At 49.0% G+C, this 16,533-nt stretch overlaps 1 protein-coding gene across 1 annotated transcript in view; it reads right to left on the minus strand.

Annotated features, from left to right (window-relative positions):
• Positions 1 to 226: 226 nt before the first annotated feature.
• Positions 227 to 16,533, minus strand: part of LIMD1 (LIM domain containing 1) — a 73,479-nt gene continuing 57,172 nt past the window's right edge. Inside the window, exons 3-8 of the mRNA XM_070577156.1 lie at positions 13,842 to 13,909; positions 11,265 to 11,327; positions 6,602 to 6,732; positions 5,890 to 5,941; positions 5,367 to 5,435; positions 227 to 4,078 (exon numbers count right to left, since the gene is read on the minus strand). Coding sequence (XP_070433257.1) covers positions 3,941 to 4,078; positions 5,367 to 5,435; positions 5,890 to 5,941; positions 6,602 to 6,732; positions 11,265 to 11,327; positions 13,842 to 13,909 — 521 coding nt within the window. The 3' untranslated portion in view covers positions 227 to 3,940. The remainder of the gene's footprint in view (positions 4,079 to 5,366; positions 5,436 to 5,889; positions 5,942 to 6,601; positions 6,733 to 11,264; positions 11,328 to 13,841; positions 13,910 to 16,533) is intronic.

The following is a 16,533-nucleotide window of genomic DNA, read 5'->3' on the forward strand; positions in this document are numbered from 1 at the left end:
TAGCAAGCGGTGCCGTGTCTGCACCCAGGATCTGAACCAGCAAACCACGGGCCACCGAAGCGGAACGTGCACACTTAACCGCTGCGCCACCGGGCCAGCCCGTCCTTCACAGTTTTGACACTTTTGTGTTCCTTTAAGAATCCACAGCTATAAAAGACCAAATCCAATTAGCAAAAAGCACTGGCTGCTGACTCCACACACAGAAAAGACGACCCAGGAAACATCATTATGTTGGAGAGCACTTTAATGATCTACAAATTGATGCAGTTTTATTGTCATGATATTTTGAATTTTATAGTAACAGTAAAATTTTGAGTAATTTTATAGTAACAATATTTTGAAGAATTTTATAGTAACAGTAAAATTTGGAATAATTTCATAGTAACAATATTTTGAATAATTTTATAGTAAAAGAAGAGACAGAGGAATATAATTTCCCTGCACAGTGAAATTTTCATACACCATATGGAAATTTCCCACATCTGTCCAGTTCTGGCTCAGAATAATACATAGCTAATATATTTTACTCATTTTTTCTATTACTTTTAAAAGTTACTTCAAATAGTAACTGGGGAATTAGGACCTATTCCTGGCACAAAGGAGAGTACAAAGAATTTGGTTTCCTGGCAGACAGAGTTTTAACAAGCGCATCAAGCAACAACAGTTTGGGGGTCAAGCTGAGCACACATTCTTTGCAAGGGTACCAGCAACTATCACAGCTCTCTTTCGGGCACATGGGAAACGGCACACAAAAACAGCCGGGCAAAGACTGAATTCCAAATAATTCCCTCAAGTCCTAACATTTCTGTCTCTCCTTTTGTAAGTGTGACCTGAGCCCATGAAAACAAGGTGATGGCAACACTTGAAGGTGATCAGAACACCTTGCTTATCTCATTGGCCACCCAGGTCTCAATGACATCATCTCAGTGGACTCAGCTGAAACAAGTTTTCGCTCGAGCACTAACCACGGAGAAACGGAACCTGCTGCCATGTACAGGCAATGACCCAGACAGGACTAAATGCTCCTCCGTGTTAAGAGATGAAGCAATCACTCTACTCAATGACAGAGGGGGGAAGAACATGAGAGAGAGAGAGAGAATATCCTGATCTAGGAGGCCAAACTGGGTTACTGGCTTTTCTCAGACCACCCAGGCAGTTTCTGAATGGCCCTAGCTAGGGGGGGAAAAAAGACAAGAAAAAACTAAAGGGCAAAATGAGGCAAAGGAGAATGCTGGAGGCGGGCTTTGGGGTCTAGAATCAGGTCATAATTCTCCTCGTTGATCTAAAGTCCAAGAGCTGTCTAGAGAACTCAGGAAGGGCTATTTGCTTTACCTTTTAAGACAAACTTATTCATCCTGGTCTACCAGGTGCCTGTGTTTACCTTCTACGTGCCTATAAATACAACCTCATTACAGTTCTATTTTGCTAGAAACTTATAGAACATTTAAAATACCAGGTAGGTGGCCATCTCTTCATGGCTTTTCTGCATGGGCCCGAGGAGGAGAGAAACAAGTGGGGCAAGATTCCTACTCGGTGTCCTCTCCAGGGATGCTGATAAGACAAGTTGCTGCCCTGATTTCTAGAACGTCTGGAAATTCTCTTACGGCTCTTCTTCAACGATTTAAAATGCCATATTTGCAGAGCTATCTGAATCACTTCAATCAAGGCCACTTTAAAAATTTCATTTAAAAAATTAATCACAGACTGTTTAACTAATTAGTTACCCAACTTGCAAACAAGTCTCTGCCACTTCTGACAGTGGCTCCGAGGCAATTTCTTCACTCTGTTTTGACTTGGAAGTGGAGCGAAGGTGTGTCAGCAAGGCCAGAGACGTTCCTCAGTTGGCACAGGCAGGTTAAGACACACCGGCTGGCTTCATTTGCCCACCAGCCTTGCCAAAGCTGAGCTGAGCAGGTCGGTGGAAGGGAGAGGTATGACCCCAGGGTTCACTTTGCAGGCCCCATGCATTTACGAGTTTTCAGGAGGCCCAGCCCATGAAAAGGAACCAATGAAAGCACAGGGCCCGGGCTGAAGTGACATGTGGCCAAAGAATTCCAACAGAATGAATTTAATAGTAACGGAAAAGACAACCCATGGTGCCAATTCTGTGCTTCTTAAAGCAACTGCTACCAAATGAGTGAAAATAAGGCCTAGAAGTGGTGCCAAGAGCAGTGAAAAGTCTGTGCGTCCCATGTGCCTTTGGGCTCCACTGACCACCCTCTGTGGCACCAACACCCAGTCCCCTGGCTCTGGGTGTGGGGTGAGGGGGTGGAGAGCAGACGCCAGATGCATCTCCTGGCCTGGCTGGCAGTGGTGAGACAGCCCCACCCTCCTGTGACAAGGCCACGGGGCCCTCTCCACAGGCTGAGAGAGCAAATGCCAGCCAATCTTTTTTTTCTTTCTTTTCTTTTACAGCTTCCTCTCATTGAAATACCAAGGGGTATTGACCTCTGGCCTCAGGAACGTGACATGCAGGGCAAATTCTGCCTCTTCAGTGGCCTTGAAATCTTGCCAGCGTGTGGCCCTCCCTTAGCCCTTGCCACGCCAGGGTGGCACTGTGCTGAAATGCATAAGGCTATAGCACCTCGTTTCAATCAGATCTATTCCCAGTTGCCCTTCAGTTAAGAATACAGTGGCCTGGCCTGCTGGAGTCTAGCCTGTGTGAAGCCAGAGATTCCTAACATAGCTAGGAAGGTATCTGAGTCCAGGGTGAGGGCCGAGCACCTCCTTAATCTGCCATGTGGTAAAGCTCTTATCTGTGAGGTATTTTGTGTGTGTGGAAGATTGAAAGCGGAGGAAAACAAAAAAAGAAAAAACAAACAAAAACATGTACCTTATACCGGTTTCCTCAAACATAATGCCTGTGCCAAGAACTGGGCAAGAGAGAAACCTGTGAAATGAATATCATAACTTACCCTGAGGCCCTCCCTCTCATGCTGGCCTAGAGACCTCACACACACAAAAACTATCCTCCTTTACCAAGCGCTGGCTCTCAGTCTGCGAGCAGGACTTCACACTGTTAAATAAGCGAAAACAGGCACAAGAGATGTCCCCCCATAGCATCTGGAGTCTTGCCTTTGCAGGAGGGACTCCAAAGTCACAGACTCTGGAGAGCTCCAGATAAAAAGCACAAACAAGGGGCCAGAAGAGCCTGGTGCCTGCACCAAGTTCTCGTCCCGAAGCACAATTTGCTAGGACAGGGCAAATCTCCATCGGGCCCCCAGCTGCCTGGAAGGGAGTGAAGATTTGCAGCGGCACACGGTACGCTGTCGGGGGACGAGCAGGAAACCCTGTCTCGCTTATTTCAAAACTTAGCTCTGGCTGAGCAAGTAAATTCTCCCTAAGATACAGAGCACATGTTAGGGCTTCCCTCTTGCAATAATGCAATTAAAATTTGCAGCCATTCTACAGAAAAATCGAAGCTCGACATGGGGGGGGGGCAGTGTGTGTACATATGCGTGTGTGTACATGCACCCGGGGCAGGAGGGGGTGTTTGGGTGCAGGGACTTTCCTAAGCGGAGGGAAAGGGTTGAATGTATTGGCAGCTGAAATCTCTCTTCACAGGATATTGTGAAATACATTCAACGCAAACCTTTCCCTCTGAAGCACGAACTGTTACCAGAGTGGACAGGAGGGTTCATTCAGGTACGCTGATGCAATCTCCTGTCACATGCCACACACTTGCTGGAGTGTCGTCCTGAGTAATCTGGTGAGGGTGTGGCAGCGGAGAAAGGCACTTGGAAAATACACACAGACAGGCAGGGTCCACCTCCCAGGTTAAAGGCCAGGGATCCCACGTGGATGTGCAGGAACTCGCCAGCCTACCCTCCTTCCCCTCTAGCCCAATTCCACCCCAGGGGCCACTGGAATTAACAGGCAGATTTCTCATCGTGCAACCCTGGCTTTTCATCCCCGCCGTGATGTCTGTGAGAGGCTCCGGCTAGAAGCGGTGCTGGTGAAGGGCTGTGGACGAGGGGCCTTTCTCCAGCCTCTTCACGTGGCAGGAGTGACAGAATAGGTGGTCCTCCAGTGGGTAGCAGCGGTGACCGTCTTCATCATTGAGCTCCAGCCCACAGTCCTGGGGTAAGGCAAAAATGTCCAGTGGTAGCAAAACAAAATAAATGGACTGCAAGACTGACACAGAGGCCACAGTCCCCACAACTAGCAGAAGGTGCTGTGTGATTCCATCCGGGTGGAAAATGCTGGTGCAGAAACACACAGCTCCTGCCCAGGGCGGGTCTGGACTGTGCTGTCCGACACGCAAGCCACATGTTGCTCTCGAGTACTTGAAATGGGGTGGATCAGAACTGGGATGTGATATCAGCGTAAACATACACCACATTTCCAAAACTTAGGACAAAAAAAGATGTAAAATATCTCATGAAAAACTTCTTAGATGACGTTGAAATAACATTTTTGATATATGGGTTGAGTGAAATATCACAAAAATGAATCTCACCTTTTTTTTTCTTACTTTTTTCATGTGGCTACAAAAGAAAACTTAAAATTACACATGCCTTGAATTTGTGGCTGTACGATTTCTATTGGACAGCACTCGTCTGGACTGTGAGGAGAGGCCTGTCAAGCAAGCGTTTCACCATTTTCTCCAGCACCTGGGGGACCACTGACAATAACTTCCACCTGTTTCTTCAGTGCTGGCAGTGGGATCAGCCTCACGCCACCACCTGCCGTTCACCCAATGCACAGCATCACAAAAGAAAGCTCCTCTCCTTCCACGGGTGAATCCACTTAATGCTGGCTGAAACTCCACAGGCACTTAAGTGTTTGCACTCTGCCCAAGGGCTGGTGAGGGGCTACCCCAGGCCTGCCTGACAGTCATGGGGCACCAGTGGCTCCTTCAGCCTGGGGTGTGACACAAGGACACAGCAGGGGCAAAAGGGCCCCCACCCACCTTCGCATCAACCAGAGACATGTCTGTCTCCAAGGTGGGTTTCTTCATGATTTCCAGGGCTCGGGTGAGAAAGGGGCTCTTGGCAGATAGAACAGCCTACAGGCTGGAAGGGAGGAGTCTCTTCCCCAAATCACACAGCTGCCTGACAATCTGGCCCCTAAACGGGACCTGAAGCTCCCCCTGCACATGACCCACCCAGCTCTGCAGTTTCAAGGAGAGCAGCTGTGACGGTTTCAGGCCTTGGCAGTACGAACGAGAAGATAGCAAAGCCTTTATACCCCAAACATCCTCTCTAACCTCCTCCCTAAGTCAGGCTTCACCCCATTTCCTCCATCAGCTCTGGAGGGCAGCCCCTTGCCCGAATCTTGTTGACCATCTCGTGCCCCAGTGAACCCAATATGCTTTTCTCTGGGACTTCTACAGCGGGCTTCGGGGGCCTGGGCAGGGGGCCTACCTCGCAGTGGTAACACTCCACATGGTAGTCTCTGTCCATGGACACGACACGGATGGTCTCATCTGAGCCCTGGAGTGAAGGAAAGCAGAACAAAAGGCCAGTTGAGGGGCCCACCGGGCTCCACATGCTGTGGGGGTTGGGGGGGATTCTGAGGTAACAAGTAGGCGGCCTTAGGAGAGGAGCATAAATGAGCCGTGGCTATAACACTGGTAGGAAAAAGGACACAGTCAGCTGATGAGAGGAAGTGGGAGGGACAGCAGTCCTACCTTCTGGAATGTCAGTCAACACTGAAAAGAACACCTGCATGGATGGTTATTTTTTAAAAATTAATAAAAGGCAAGCTTTCTGCTTATCTTCTAACCTCAGAGTTAATATCAGAGTTTGACCTGATTATAGGGTCAAGGTCACAAGAATGACACTGGCCTAGGGATGCCGGCTAGTGAGTTTCTCTCAGAGTTGAGATTTTAGAAGGGTCTTTTTTAAAGGCGGAAGGGTAGGACACAGATCTTTCAGAGCCTCTTACCTCAGGAGGAAGGATGGGAAGGCCACAGGCGGCACACTTGGGGGCCAACACCCTGCGGGAGAAGCAAAGGAGCCGTCAAAGGCCGCTGTGGCTTTTCTGGAGGCAAGGCCCCGAACGAGACTTGTGTGGAAACCTGCACGGAGCCCTCCTCGCTGGCCCGGCCCTGCCTCCCGGCCAGGGCTCTTCGAGTGAATCCCTCCGGCCCTCGTGTAAAGATGAGCGTGGCTCCCTCTCTGGGACATGCTTCAGTATCGCTTCGAGACTGTTCCCCAGGGTAACAAGCACATTTGGCCGCCTCTCGCTCTCCTGGGGGAGAGGCTGACCAGTCTGTTTACTCCTTCACAGTGCCTAGGAGTGGCCCAGGCAAACCAAGGGTGGTGGAGACCAGCACCGCTGAATAGGCGCCTTTTGAAGTTGGGTAAAGCTGGAGCCACAGGGCTTGGCGGCTTAAGCCTGAGGTGTAGCTAGGAATCTGATTATAGGGTTTTTGTTCTGTTTTTTCAGTAAACGTGATTCTTTAACCAGTTCCTGCCTGCAGGGGCATCAACTAACCTCCCAAGGCCCCTGCTACACCCCTCAGTGTTAAGCTTTGCCGGACTGTGGACTAAGGCACGAGCAGCCTGCAGCCACCTCAGCAGGTTTCCATCTTCGACTCTGCTGAGAGCAGCGTGGCTTACACGTGTGGCTCCCCTCGGCTCCCATCCCTCCTTACTTGTGGTAATCTCGGACGCAGTAGATCTTGTTCTCTGAGTCCACGGTGAAGGGCACGCCGTCCAAACACTCGTTACAGATGACACAGCGGAAACAGCCAGGGTGGTAGGACTTCCCCAGGGCCTGTAGGATCTAGGGGCACAAAGGAAGAGGCCAGGACTCAGCGGGGATTATGGGAAGGAAGGGATGGTAGAAGAGAAAAACACATCAGACCGAGGGACCATATGAGCAACCAACCACACGGGGCCCACTCATCCCAATTTCACTTGGACCAAGGTCAAGATGACAGGGCGGGAAAGGATCATCTAGTTAGATGTACAAACAGGAGGAAGCCAAACAGGATCCTTCTTCTGTACTTCATAAACCTCCAGGAGGGAATTTAGAGGGCCCCCTATCAAAAGACTTTTACAGTTCTTTGCAGGAACAATTCAAAGCAGGGCCACGAAAGCATCCATCCCAGATTTGGGAAGCAGCAAGTACGTGGAAAGATTAAAGGAAATTCCACATGGAAATGGCAGAACTTGGAAAAAACCTCTTAACTTCTGCCTCCCAGGTGCCCCTTCTAAGCAGGTTTGACTCTGCAGCCTGATAATCCAGAAACCATGATTCGCCCCTGATTATCTCAAATCCGGTGTAAGCAAAGCCTCTTTGTTGTTGTTGTTGTTAAACACAATGAAGAGAAACCCCCAGAAACCTTCCTCTCAGCATCATCCGATCTGGATATGATACCTGGAACTGTAAAAGGCCATCCTGAAACCAGGACAGAGCCCAGACGAGGAGGGGAGGAGCGAGAAGAGATGGCAGGAACACCCTTGGTGATGTCAGTGAGGAACCAGATTAACTCACCATGGAGCTGCCTGCCTCCAAACCTCTTCTTAGGGCAGATAACACATTCTTCCTATTAAGTCAGTAGTACTCAAAGCGTGGTCCCTGGACCTGCAGCAACAGCATCACCTGGGAGCTCATCAGAAACACACACTCTCGGGCCTCACCTCAGATACAGTGAATCAGAAACTCAGGGGTGAGGCCCAGCAGTTGCTGTTTTCACAAAGTCGTTCCGGTGCAGGTTAAAGTTTGAACACCACTGGTTTGAGTTAAAATGAGTCTGGATTTTTCTATAATTTGCAGTTGAAAGGATCTGTGCTGACTCAACAGGAGATTCATTTCTGTAGTTACCTACGCCACGAAACAACACAAACAACTGAGCTGTGGAATCAACACCAGCAAGCCTGCACCCAAATATCCATCTGCAAGGAATGTACAGAATGGGCATCAGGATTCTGGAGTCGTGGCCACACAGAAAGCCTTCAAACAGGCAGAAGGAAGGGGACTCGGAACTGAGGAAACCCTTGTCAGCGCATTGTGAGACCTGTGAGAAAGACATGCCGTGTTCCGGCTCCTTCCAGCAACCTAGCGCTGCCTCCGAGGCCAACGCCACCCCTTGTGCGGGGCAGCCAAGGCATAAAGGGGGGAGTTTGTGCTATTCCAGCTTTCCAGCTTCCTCAATTCCCTCTGGGGTTTCACTAACCTTTGAGGACCCTATTAAGCTGCCAAATAGGAAGAATGACCGGTTGGGCTTCCAAAGTCCACTTGGCAATCTGGACCTTAGGAGGTATTTTGACCCATACTAATGCTGTCTTGGCAGAAGGAGATCCTTACATTAACTTAACCCACACTGTGCCAGAAGTGTGATAGGACAGATGCCATTTTGCTGCATTTTGACTAGCTGTAATTTTTTTTTGGAAGATTAGCCCTGAGCTAACATCTGTGCCTATCTTCCTCTACTTTATATGTGGGACGCCTACCACAGCATAGCTTGACAAGTGGTGTGTAGGTGTGTGCCAGGGATCCAAACCTGTGAACCCTGGGCCACCGAAGCAGAATGTGCGAACTTAACCGCTGCGCCACCGGGCTGGCCCCTGTAATTTTTCTTTATGTGGGAAAATGCCCAGTTCTAACTTTCAAGCCCAGAGTATCCTCCTTGATTAACAGAGCAGGGTACAGACAGACAATTCACACAAAGGGTTGGACAACTGGGGTTCTGTTGGAGAATCAAGGGCGATATCTGAAGGAGTCTTCCTCTGCATTATTTCAATTCCTGGCAGCAGTTAAGGGTTCTGTTTTAAACTGGGGGGTCTCTACTAGACAGATGTTCGCTAAAAGTTTTCAAGTCCTAGGGAAGACCTGTAAGAACCCAGGTTCAATCTCACGCTATCCCGTGTGCTAGAGATGGTCTCCAAAATACAACTCCTTCCGTTCCTGTACACACAGCCTGATCCCCGCTTCAACAAGTGGAGAGTATTTCCCCTCCCGCTGAAGCAGGACTGGACTTGTGGCTGTCTTTAATCAATCAAATGAAGAAGAAATGATGTTCTGAGATTTCTGAGTCAAGCACATAAGACTGGCAGCTTCCGCCTCCTCTCCCTTGCTATAAGGAAGCCCAAGCTAGACTACTGACTAAGACTGTCAGCCACAGGGAGGGAAGCCTGGAGGGTGAGAGGTCATCTTGGCTGTCCAACTGTGCCATTAGCTGAGCACAGCTGAGTAAGACACCCCAGTCAATGCCACACAGAGCAGAAGAACCGCCCTGCTGAGCTCTAGCTGAATTCCTGACCCATGGAATCATGATAAATAATAAACCACTGTGGTGTTAAACCACTAAGTTTTGGGGTGGTTTGTCATGCACCATAGATAAATGAAATACCCTGAGGCCCAAAGGCGGCTTAGGACACCCAGAAATAAGAAGAGCCTATAGTCATGTTCATAAAGTTGGACACTGCTGACCTCATATGTAGTGAGTTTTTCAGAAGGACTCTAAAATAAAGGGCAAATTCTTTTTTTTTTTTGAAGATTGGCACCTAAGCTAACATCTGTTGCCAATCTTCTTTTTTTTTCCCCTTCTTCTCCCCAAAGTCCCCCAGTACATAGTTGTATATTCTAGTTGTAGGACCTTCTGGTTGTGCTATGTGGGACACTGCCTCAGCATGGCTTGAGGAGTGATGCCATGTCCGTGCCCAGGATCCGAACCAGCGAAATCCTGGTCTGCCGAAGTGAAGTGTGCAAACTTAACCACTCGGCCACAGGGCCGGCCCCTCAAGGACAAATTCTGCTAAAGTCTGGCAAGCACTTGGGGAAGGTCAGGCTGAGGGTGTGTGGCTCCTACCTGCCTGGCCCCCATGGGAGGAATGGTGGAGGGCCATGTTCCCACTGAGGCATGAGCTACTAGCGAGGACACAGCTCTCTTGGGCTAAGCTCAGCTGTGCTATGTCAGAGTCAGCCGACCGCAGGTTCTCTCAGGAACAGGGTCGGCTCTGATCCACTGTTGTTTTATACACATTAGCATAAAGCCAGCAAAAAGGAGTGTTTATGTCCATCAAAGACATGCCTAAGAGTGTTCAAAGCAGCTTTATTCATAAATAGCCAAAAACTGGGAACCACTCAAATCCCCATCAGCAGAGAATGGATAAGCAAACTGCTATATCCATACAGCGAAATTCTACTTAGCAAGGAAAATAAATGAACTAGCAACACAGGCGACAACATGACGAATCTCAAAAACATTTTTCTAAGTGAGAAAAGACAGACCCACAGGAGTCTATACTGTGTGATTCCATTTATATGAAGTTCCGGGACCAGCAAAACGAATCTGGGGCAATAGAGGTCAGAATAGTGGGTACCTCTGTCGGAGGGGGGCACTGTCTGAGAGGAGGATGAGAAGGAAATTTCTAGGGTGTGGGATGGAGGAGACGTTCTCCATCTTGATCTGGGTGGTGGTTACGTAGGTATATGCATATGCAACAATTCATTCAGCTGTACACTTAAGATGTACACCCTTTACTCTGAGTCGTTTCTCAATAAAAAGGTAAAAGGAAAAAAAAAATCAATGATTAGCAATTCCCTTCTCCAGAATGGAATTAATAGGTCAGCTTAGCGAGAGATTTAATAAGTCTTTCCAACTAAAAGAATGAAATACAATCATTTTCTCTCACTAGTATATTAAAGAAATTCTACGGGACCAATCTCCAATGGTGAACGATTTGATCCTGAGACAGAATAAAAACTCTGTATTCATTAACCTCCCCACCTTACTCTATAAGGAAGCCAGGCAGGAAGAACTGTCCCCACTGAGAGAGAAAGACACTGAGGCCCGAGACAAGCTTAGAGAGCCGGTGGCTGAGCGAGGGACAAAATGTATAAAACTTACTCCTTGCTCCACTGCCCCAAAACTCATCTTAGGACCAGACTGAGTGGGGCAGAACACAGGGAAAAACCACCGTGTTTACCTGACTTTCTGCACCCGACTCAAGGGAGCTGAGGTTTGTGCGGTGAAAACAGACTCCATTTGCCATCTCACCCGGGACACCACAAGGATCACAGAAAATTGGAGGGAGGCCAGTGTGATCCGGACAGCCCAGAGGAGAGAGCCACACGAGAAACACGACATTGCGTGGACCGGACGGTTAAGGATGCTAATACCAATAAAAGCCAACAACGTGTGTTCTACTAGAGCAGGCAAGCTGCGTTGCATAGGGTCTTCTTTTAATAAAGCCAGCTGTAGGCAAAAATCAAGGGAGGAAATAGCGCTCTCAATTATGAATTTCTTTTTTCTCTGAATGCTTCTCCCGCCCACCACACTATTGTCTTGGTCGGCTGACCCTACTCACCATGTCCATGATCAGATGTCCACAAAGAAAACACCTGTCCGCAGACTGCTGGAACCCAGAGTACTGCAGAGGAGAGAGCAGAGCAAGTCAGCCCTGGCGGGGCAGATGGATCCAGCCACCTCCCCGCCAGCCAAGAGGAGTTCAAGGCAGTTCTCAGAAAGATGTGTCACTCTGTATAGGAATCTGTCATTTCCCCAAGGACAACACAGCTGTGTGATGAATGACGGAATATCCTCTGTATTACAAACGCTAAGACCACTCGCCCTTACAACAGCTCCATCCAGGCACCCACAACACACCAGGTCCGTGTAAGAGGCTGTGCATGGAGACGCCTTCATCTCGAAATCAGCGGTTCTCAAGGAGGAGTTCCCTGGCACCCCCTGAGAACTTGTTAGAAATGCAAAGTCTTGGGCTCCACCCTACACCTACCAAACTGAAAACTCAGTGGGTGGGACCTGGCAACTGTTTTCACAAGCCCATCAGGAAGTCCGAGGGATGCTCATGTTTGAGACCACTGATCTCATCCTTAAAACAATTCTGCAAGGTATATACTGTACCATTTCTCAGTGGAAGCAAAGAGAAGCTCAGAGAGGTTAAGTGAACTTCTCAAGGTCACACAGTCTATAAGAGGTAAGGATAGCATTCAAATTCAAGTCTGATTCTGGTTAAAAAGCCAATGGCTTTTATAGTTAGCTTTGAGAAACTCAATAAATCTGATCTTCCTTACCTTACCAAAACACACACACACAGCTGGAGTCTTGAAAGAGATGAAGAACTCACCTCAGAAAATACACTAGATACTATGCACTGGAAGATACTAGAAGCTTAGATATTGCAAACACTTAATGGGGGAAAATGGAAAGGAAGGAAGGGAAAAAGAAAAAGGGAAACTTTCTGCCACTCTACACCAGGTAATGTAGTGGAGGTTTCTGCTGCCCGGGCCCCCTCCCCATTCTAGGGGTAGCAGACATCCCACACCCACCTTAGGGTCCCCAGTGATTCCCGGGGCTGACCCCATGCTGTGTCCCAAGGAGGGCACTGATGCAGACCTGGCCAATCAGAGCCTCGCGTTCCTCCAGCACCAATGATTTTGCCCGAGGACGGGCACGTGACCCAGTGAGAACCGGTGAGACTGCAGGACCATGACAGGCACTCAGGCCTTCTGACTTGGAACAGAGAATGTCGACTCTGGAGTACTGCCACCATGTGGCCCTCAGGAGGCCTGAGACAAGCCAACAGGCAAGAGCCGGGGCCACAGACTGAAGAGAAAATGACTCAGGGCGCAGCGCTGGAATGCGTTTCCTTTTTACTAAGCCAGGTTGGGTTTGCTGGTGTGTTACTGGCAAACACGAGCCATAATGAATCAACCCTCACATTCACAAAGAAGCTGGGCCTGAGCCATGTCCGGGTCTCAGCTCCTGATCCCTGAATGCAGGGTCGGTTCAGCTACACTCACCGAGCAGCACTGTGCTTGGTGATGTGCTAGGATCTGAAGATGTAAAGGGGAAGGGGCGCATTCCTGCCTCCCCAGGAGCTTACGGTCAAGTAGGGGAAAGACTTGTAAAGGGACGCGATGCAGGGCGCTCACTGCTCCACCAGGGCAACCCTGGCCAGCACAGATGGGGATGCTCCACTGTAGGGGCAGGGGGACAGGCAGGCTGTCGAAGCTGCCGGGGCAAAGGAAGGGTGAAGACGTTCCAAGCAGGGGAAATGGCACAAGCAGAGGCATGAAGGTATGAGGCTGTGCGGCGTGCAGAGAAGGGCAAGCAGCAGAGTAAGCGAGACACGAGGCCAGGGAGCAGGCAGCTCCGGACCGCAGAGCTTCTGCCCATGCTCAAACCCTGGAGACGTGGGGCCTAGGCAGGCCGCTTGCTACCACACACACAGAGTGGAGGAGGCCCTTAGGCTAGCTGGGCTGAGCCACGGTGACTGTGAGCTAAGCAGGCCCAGGGAGGACAGAGTGGCACAGGGCTCAATGTTAGCCTCATTCTGGGAGAGACGAGAAGGAGGAGGGGTAGAGGACGACCCTGGGAGACTGTTCTCAGAGATAAGGAGCCAGGCAGGGTGATGTTTCAGCTTCAGACAAGTGAAGTGTGAAGGGACAGCCCAGGGGACTGTCCAGTGGGCAGTGAGATGTCAGCAGCTGGCCTCAGGGGTATTGCTGGGGCTGGAGCTCAGATCTGGGCATCAGTGGCACACGGATGGACTTTCGACATGTGGAGAGGCTGCAGTCACATGGAGAGCAGGCGGGATGAGAAGAGGAGGGCCCCATCCCAGTGCAGAGGTTCAGGGATGTGGAGTAGGCAGAAATGGGCGAAACAACAAGAGGACAGGCCAAGCGACCCCAAAGTCCCTTCAAAGCACAGAGCTCTGCAGTTTGTCATTTGCCTCGGGAACATGGGCCACCCCAGCCATCTACAGAAGGGAAGTCAGACCTCTTTCTCCATCAGTGCAGCTTTCCAACGGCGCTGGGCATCATGGGGAGAACCCACCCCTTCTGCCCAGCCCGGACCCTCCACATGCTCCCCACTGACTCTGGTCAGGACGGGGCGGGGGACCCTTGGGTGACAAACTCACCAGGAAGTCTTCCTCACAAAACACTTTGCCATTGACAAAATAAAAGGCTTTTCCTCTCAGCTTCCGGCCTAAGGAGGAAACACAAGGGCAGGGTAGAAAGAAAATGTTAATATGCAGTGAAGAGAGGGAGAAAAGAAAGGAAAAATCTTTTAAAGCAGAAATAAACATGCAGAAAATGCCAGCTGTCGATAACCATTTCTGGTTACTGCAGCCACTGTGGCCCTTGGCAATGGGTGGGCAGAAGGCAAAACACAGGGTCCCCTGGTGGGTGCTCCTTGGCAGGAAGACCCAGGGCTGACCTGGGAATCATCCTGCGTCCACTTCTCGCGCTTCCTCTCTGCTGAGAAAGAAGCCAGCGAGACACGTGGTGACAGGACGGCAGGGGCACACACAAGTAGGGGTACCGGGCAACAGTCTCTGGTGAAGCTGCTGTTTCCCACAGCCATTTAAGACCATCACCTTTGAAATGTTCACCCAAGGACACTGGTGACAACCTATCAGAAAAATCCTATAAGCTGGTCAACTCTTATTTTCCTCATTTTCATGTCTTTTTTCATCTAAACTACTGAAAACATACATTGTTGGAAAGATGATTTTTCCTGTTTTCCCTTGATCTAAATGGGATGGGCAGGAAAGAAAAAAATTCAAAACACTCTGCCTCCTTCAAGACGTAACTTTAGTTTCCATAGAGGTAGGACACTGACAAGAATAACATACTTTGTCAACTGCTTTGATCTCTTATGACAAAACACAGTGGGGCCATGTGTTTAAGGTAAGCGGGAGCATCAATACCACAGACCCCGGAGACTCAGCGCTTCCCAGATCTGAGAGCATTTGCAGGGCCAGGCACAAAACATATGTGACAGACTCCGTGGGAGTTTCGAAAACTGAATGAATTCTAAACACTAGTGGAATCAAACCCCTTGGGGCTAGGGTCCACAGGAAACCAAAATCACCAACGTCGCAAACATTAACAGTGCACAAGACACACAGAAACCCCCTCAGCAACACTGCGTGCCCTCAGCCTGTGACTTCCCAGAGCAGGCAAAGAGCACAGGGCGACGGAGAAGAAACTGGCGATACAGATGTGTTGGAGCTCAGAAAGGGATCTGAAAGCATTGATGCAGAGGAAAAGCCACAAAAGGGGAAGTAAATTTAACTTCAAAAAGCAAAAACCTCCAGACGGATTAAAGACCCCAGCGTGAAAAACAAACACTATTATAAGAAAATACACACAGCTGTCTTTGACGTTGGCATGGAAAAGGATTTCTTAGGTAAGACATCAAAAGCACATCTTATAATGGTAAAGACGTAACTAGGACATCAAAAATCTAAACTTCTGTACAACACAAAATAACAAACACAAAGTTTAAAAGACAAAATCGTTGAAAAGCCAAACTGCTCAACAGCAAGGAGGAAGGAGGGTCAGAGGCCGGCGGACGTGAGGCCACGTGGGGAGAACACGGGGAGGAGCAGAGAGGAGTGCACCTCTGGCCATGGGCTGCAGACATGGAGGCTGAGGTGTGGAAAGGAGGGGCTAACCACCACTGTCCTGCCTCTGTGCCCCACCCATCAGCAAGGCCCCCCTCCTGGCCTGGTCAGACCCTTCTTTGTGTGGTGTTAGTTGCTGCCAGATTCGCTGTCATCGCAATGTCTCCCCAGCCCTCGGATTGGTTCCTACAGAACTTTTTAATACTCTGAGTATATGCTACATTCCTTGAGGATGTAACTGCAATTTCCACTCGGCTTCATACTAGGAGGGCTTGGCAATGGTCTAAATGAGGGCCATGAATGCTAAGTTGAAGAAATAAAAGGAAAGGTGAACCAGGGATCAGAGATGGCTGCAACACATAAAACAAGGTGCCAGTATCCAAAACATACAAAGAACACCAACAATTGTAGGAAAAAGACAAGTAATCCAGTGGAAAAAATGAGCCAAGAATAGGAAGGGAAGGTGCAGAGAAGAGAAAACCTGTTAAACTCTAGGCAATAACCATTCAAAAAGATGTTCAATCCCACCAGCAATCCAGATCTGCAAATTAAAACCACAATGAGATGCTATCTCATTCCCAGATGGGCAAAACTCATGGAGCCTGACACCCAACCCGTGTCCTGGTGCAGGTGTGGGACAAGAGGAACGCTTTCACACTGCTGGTGGGACTGTCGATTGGCACGACCACTTTGGGAAGAATTTTTCAAGAGCCCATAAAGCTGAAAATTCACATTACTCACAACGCACTCCCAGAGACGCCCCTTGAGAAGAGACCTCCCAACGCACAGAGGGAGGTGCACATACAGATGCTCCCTGCAGCACTGAAATGAAACCTAGAAACCCAGACGCATCTGCAATCTTCACCAATAGAAAAAAACTGATCAGTATGTTGAGGAAGAATGTGGACTATACTTAATAGATGTGATACTATACAGCAACCAAAATGAATGAACTAGATCTGAACATATTATGAACCGAACTAAACATACTCGTGCAAATAAGGAAAATAGCTCAAGGATGCATTAATATGAGAGAGAGTACATATGTAAGTTAAAGCAAGCACACATACACACACACACAAACTAGTACTATTTACTGTTTATTGATACTTGTATATGCGGTAGTAGTATAAAAGCTGGGACTGGAAGGATCCAGACACTCAATTCATGAGAGCAGCTGCCCTGGGAAGGGGGAAATGAC

This window comes from Equus przewalskii, chromosome 15, assembly GCF_037783145.1.
Source record: "Equus przewalskii isolate Varuska chromosome 15, EquPr2, whole genome shotgun sequence".
Lineage (NCBI taxonomy): Eukaryota > Metazoa > Chordata > Mammalia > Perissodactyla > Equidae > Equus > Equus przewalskii.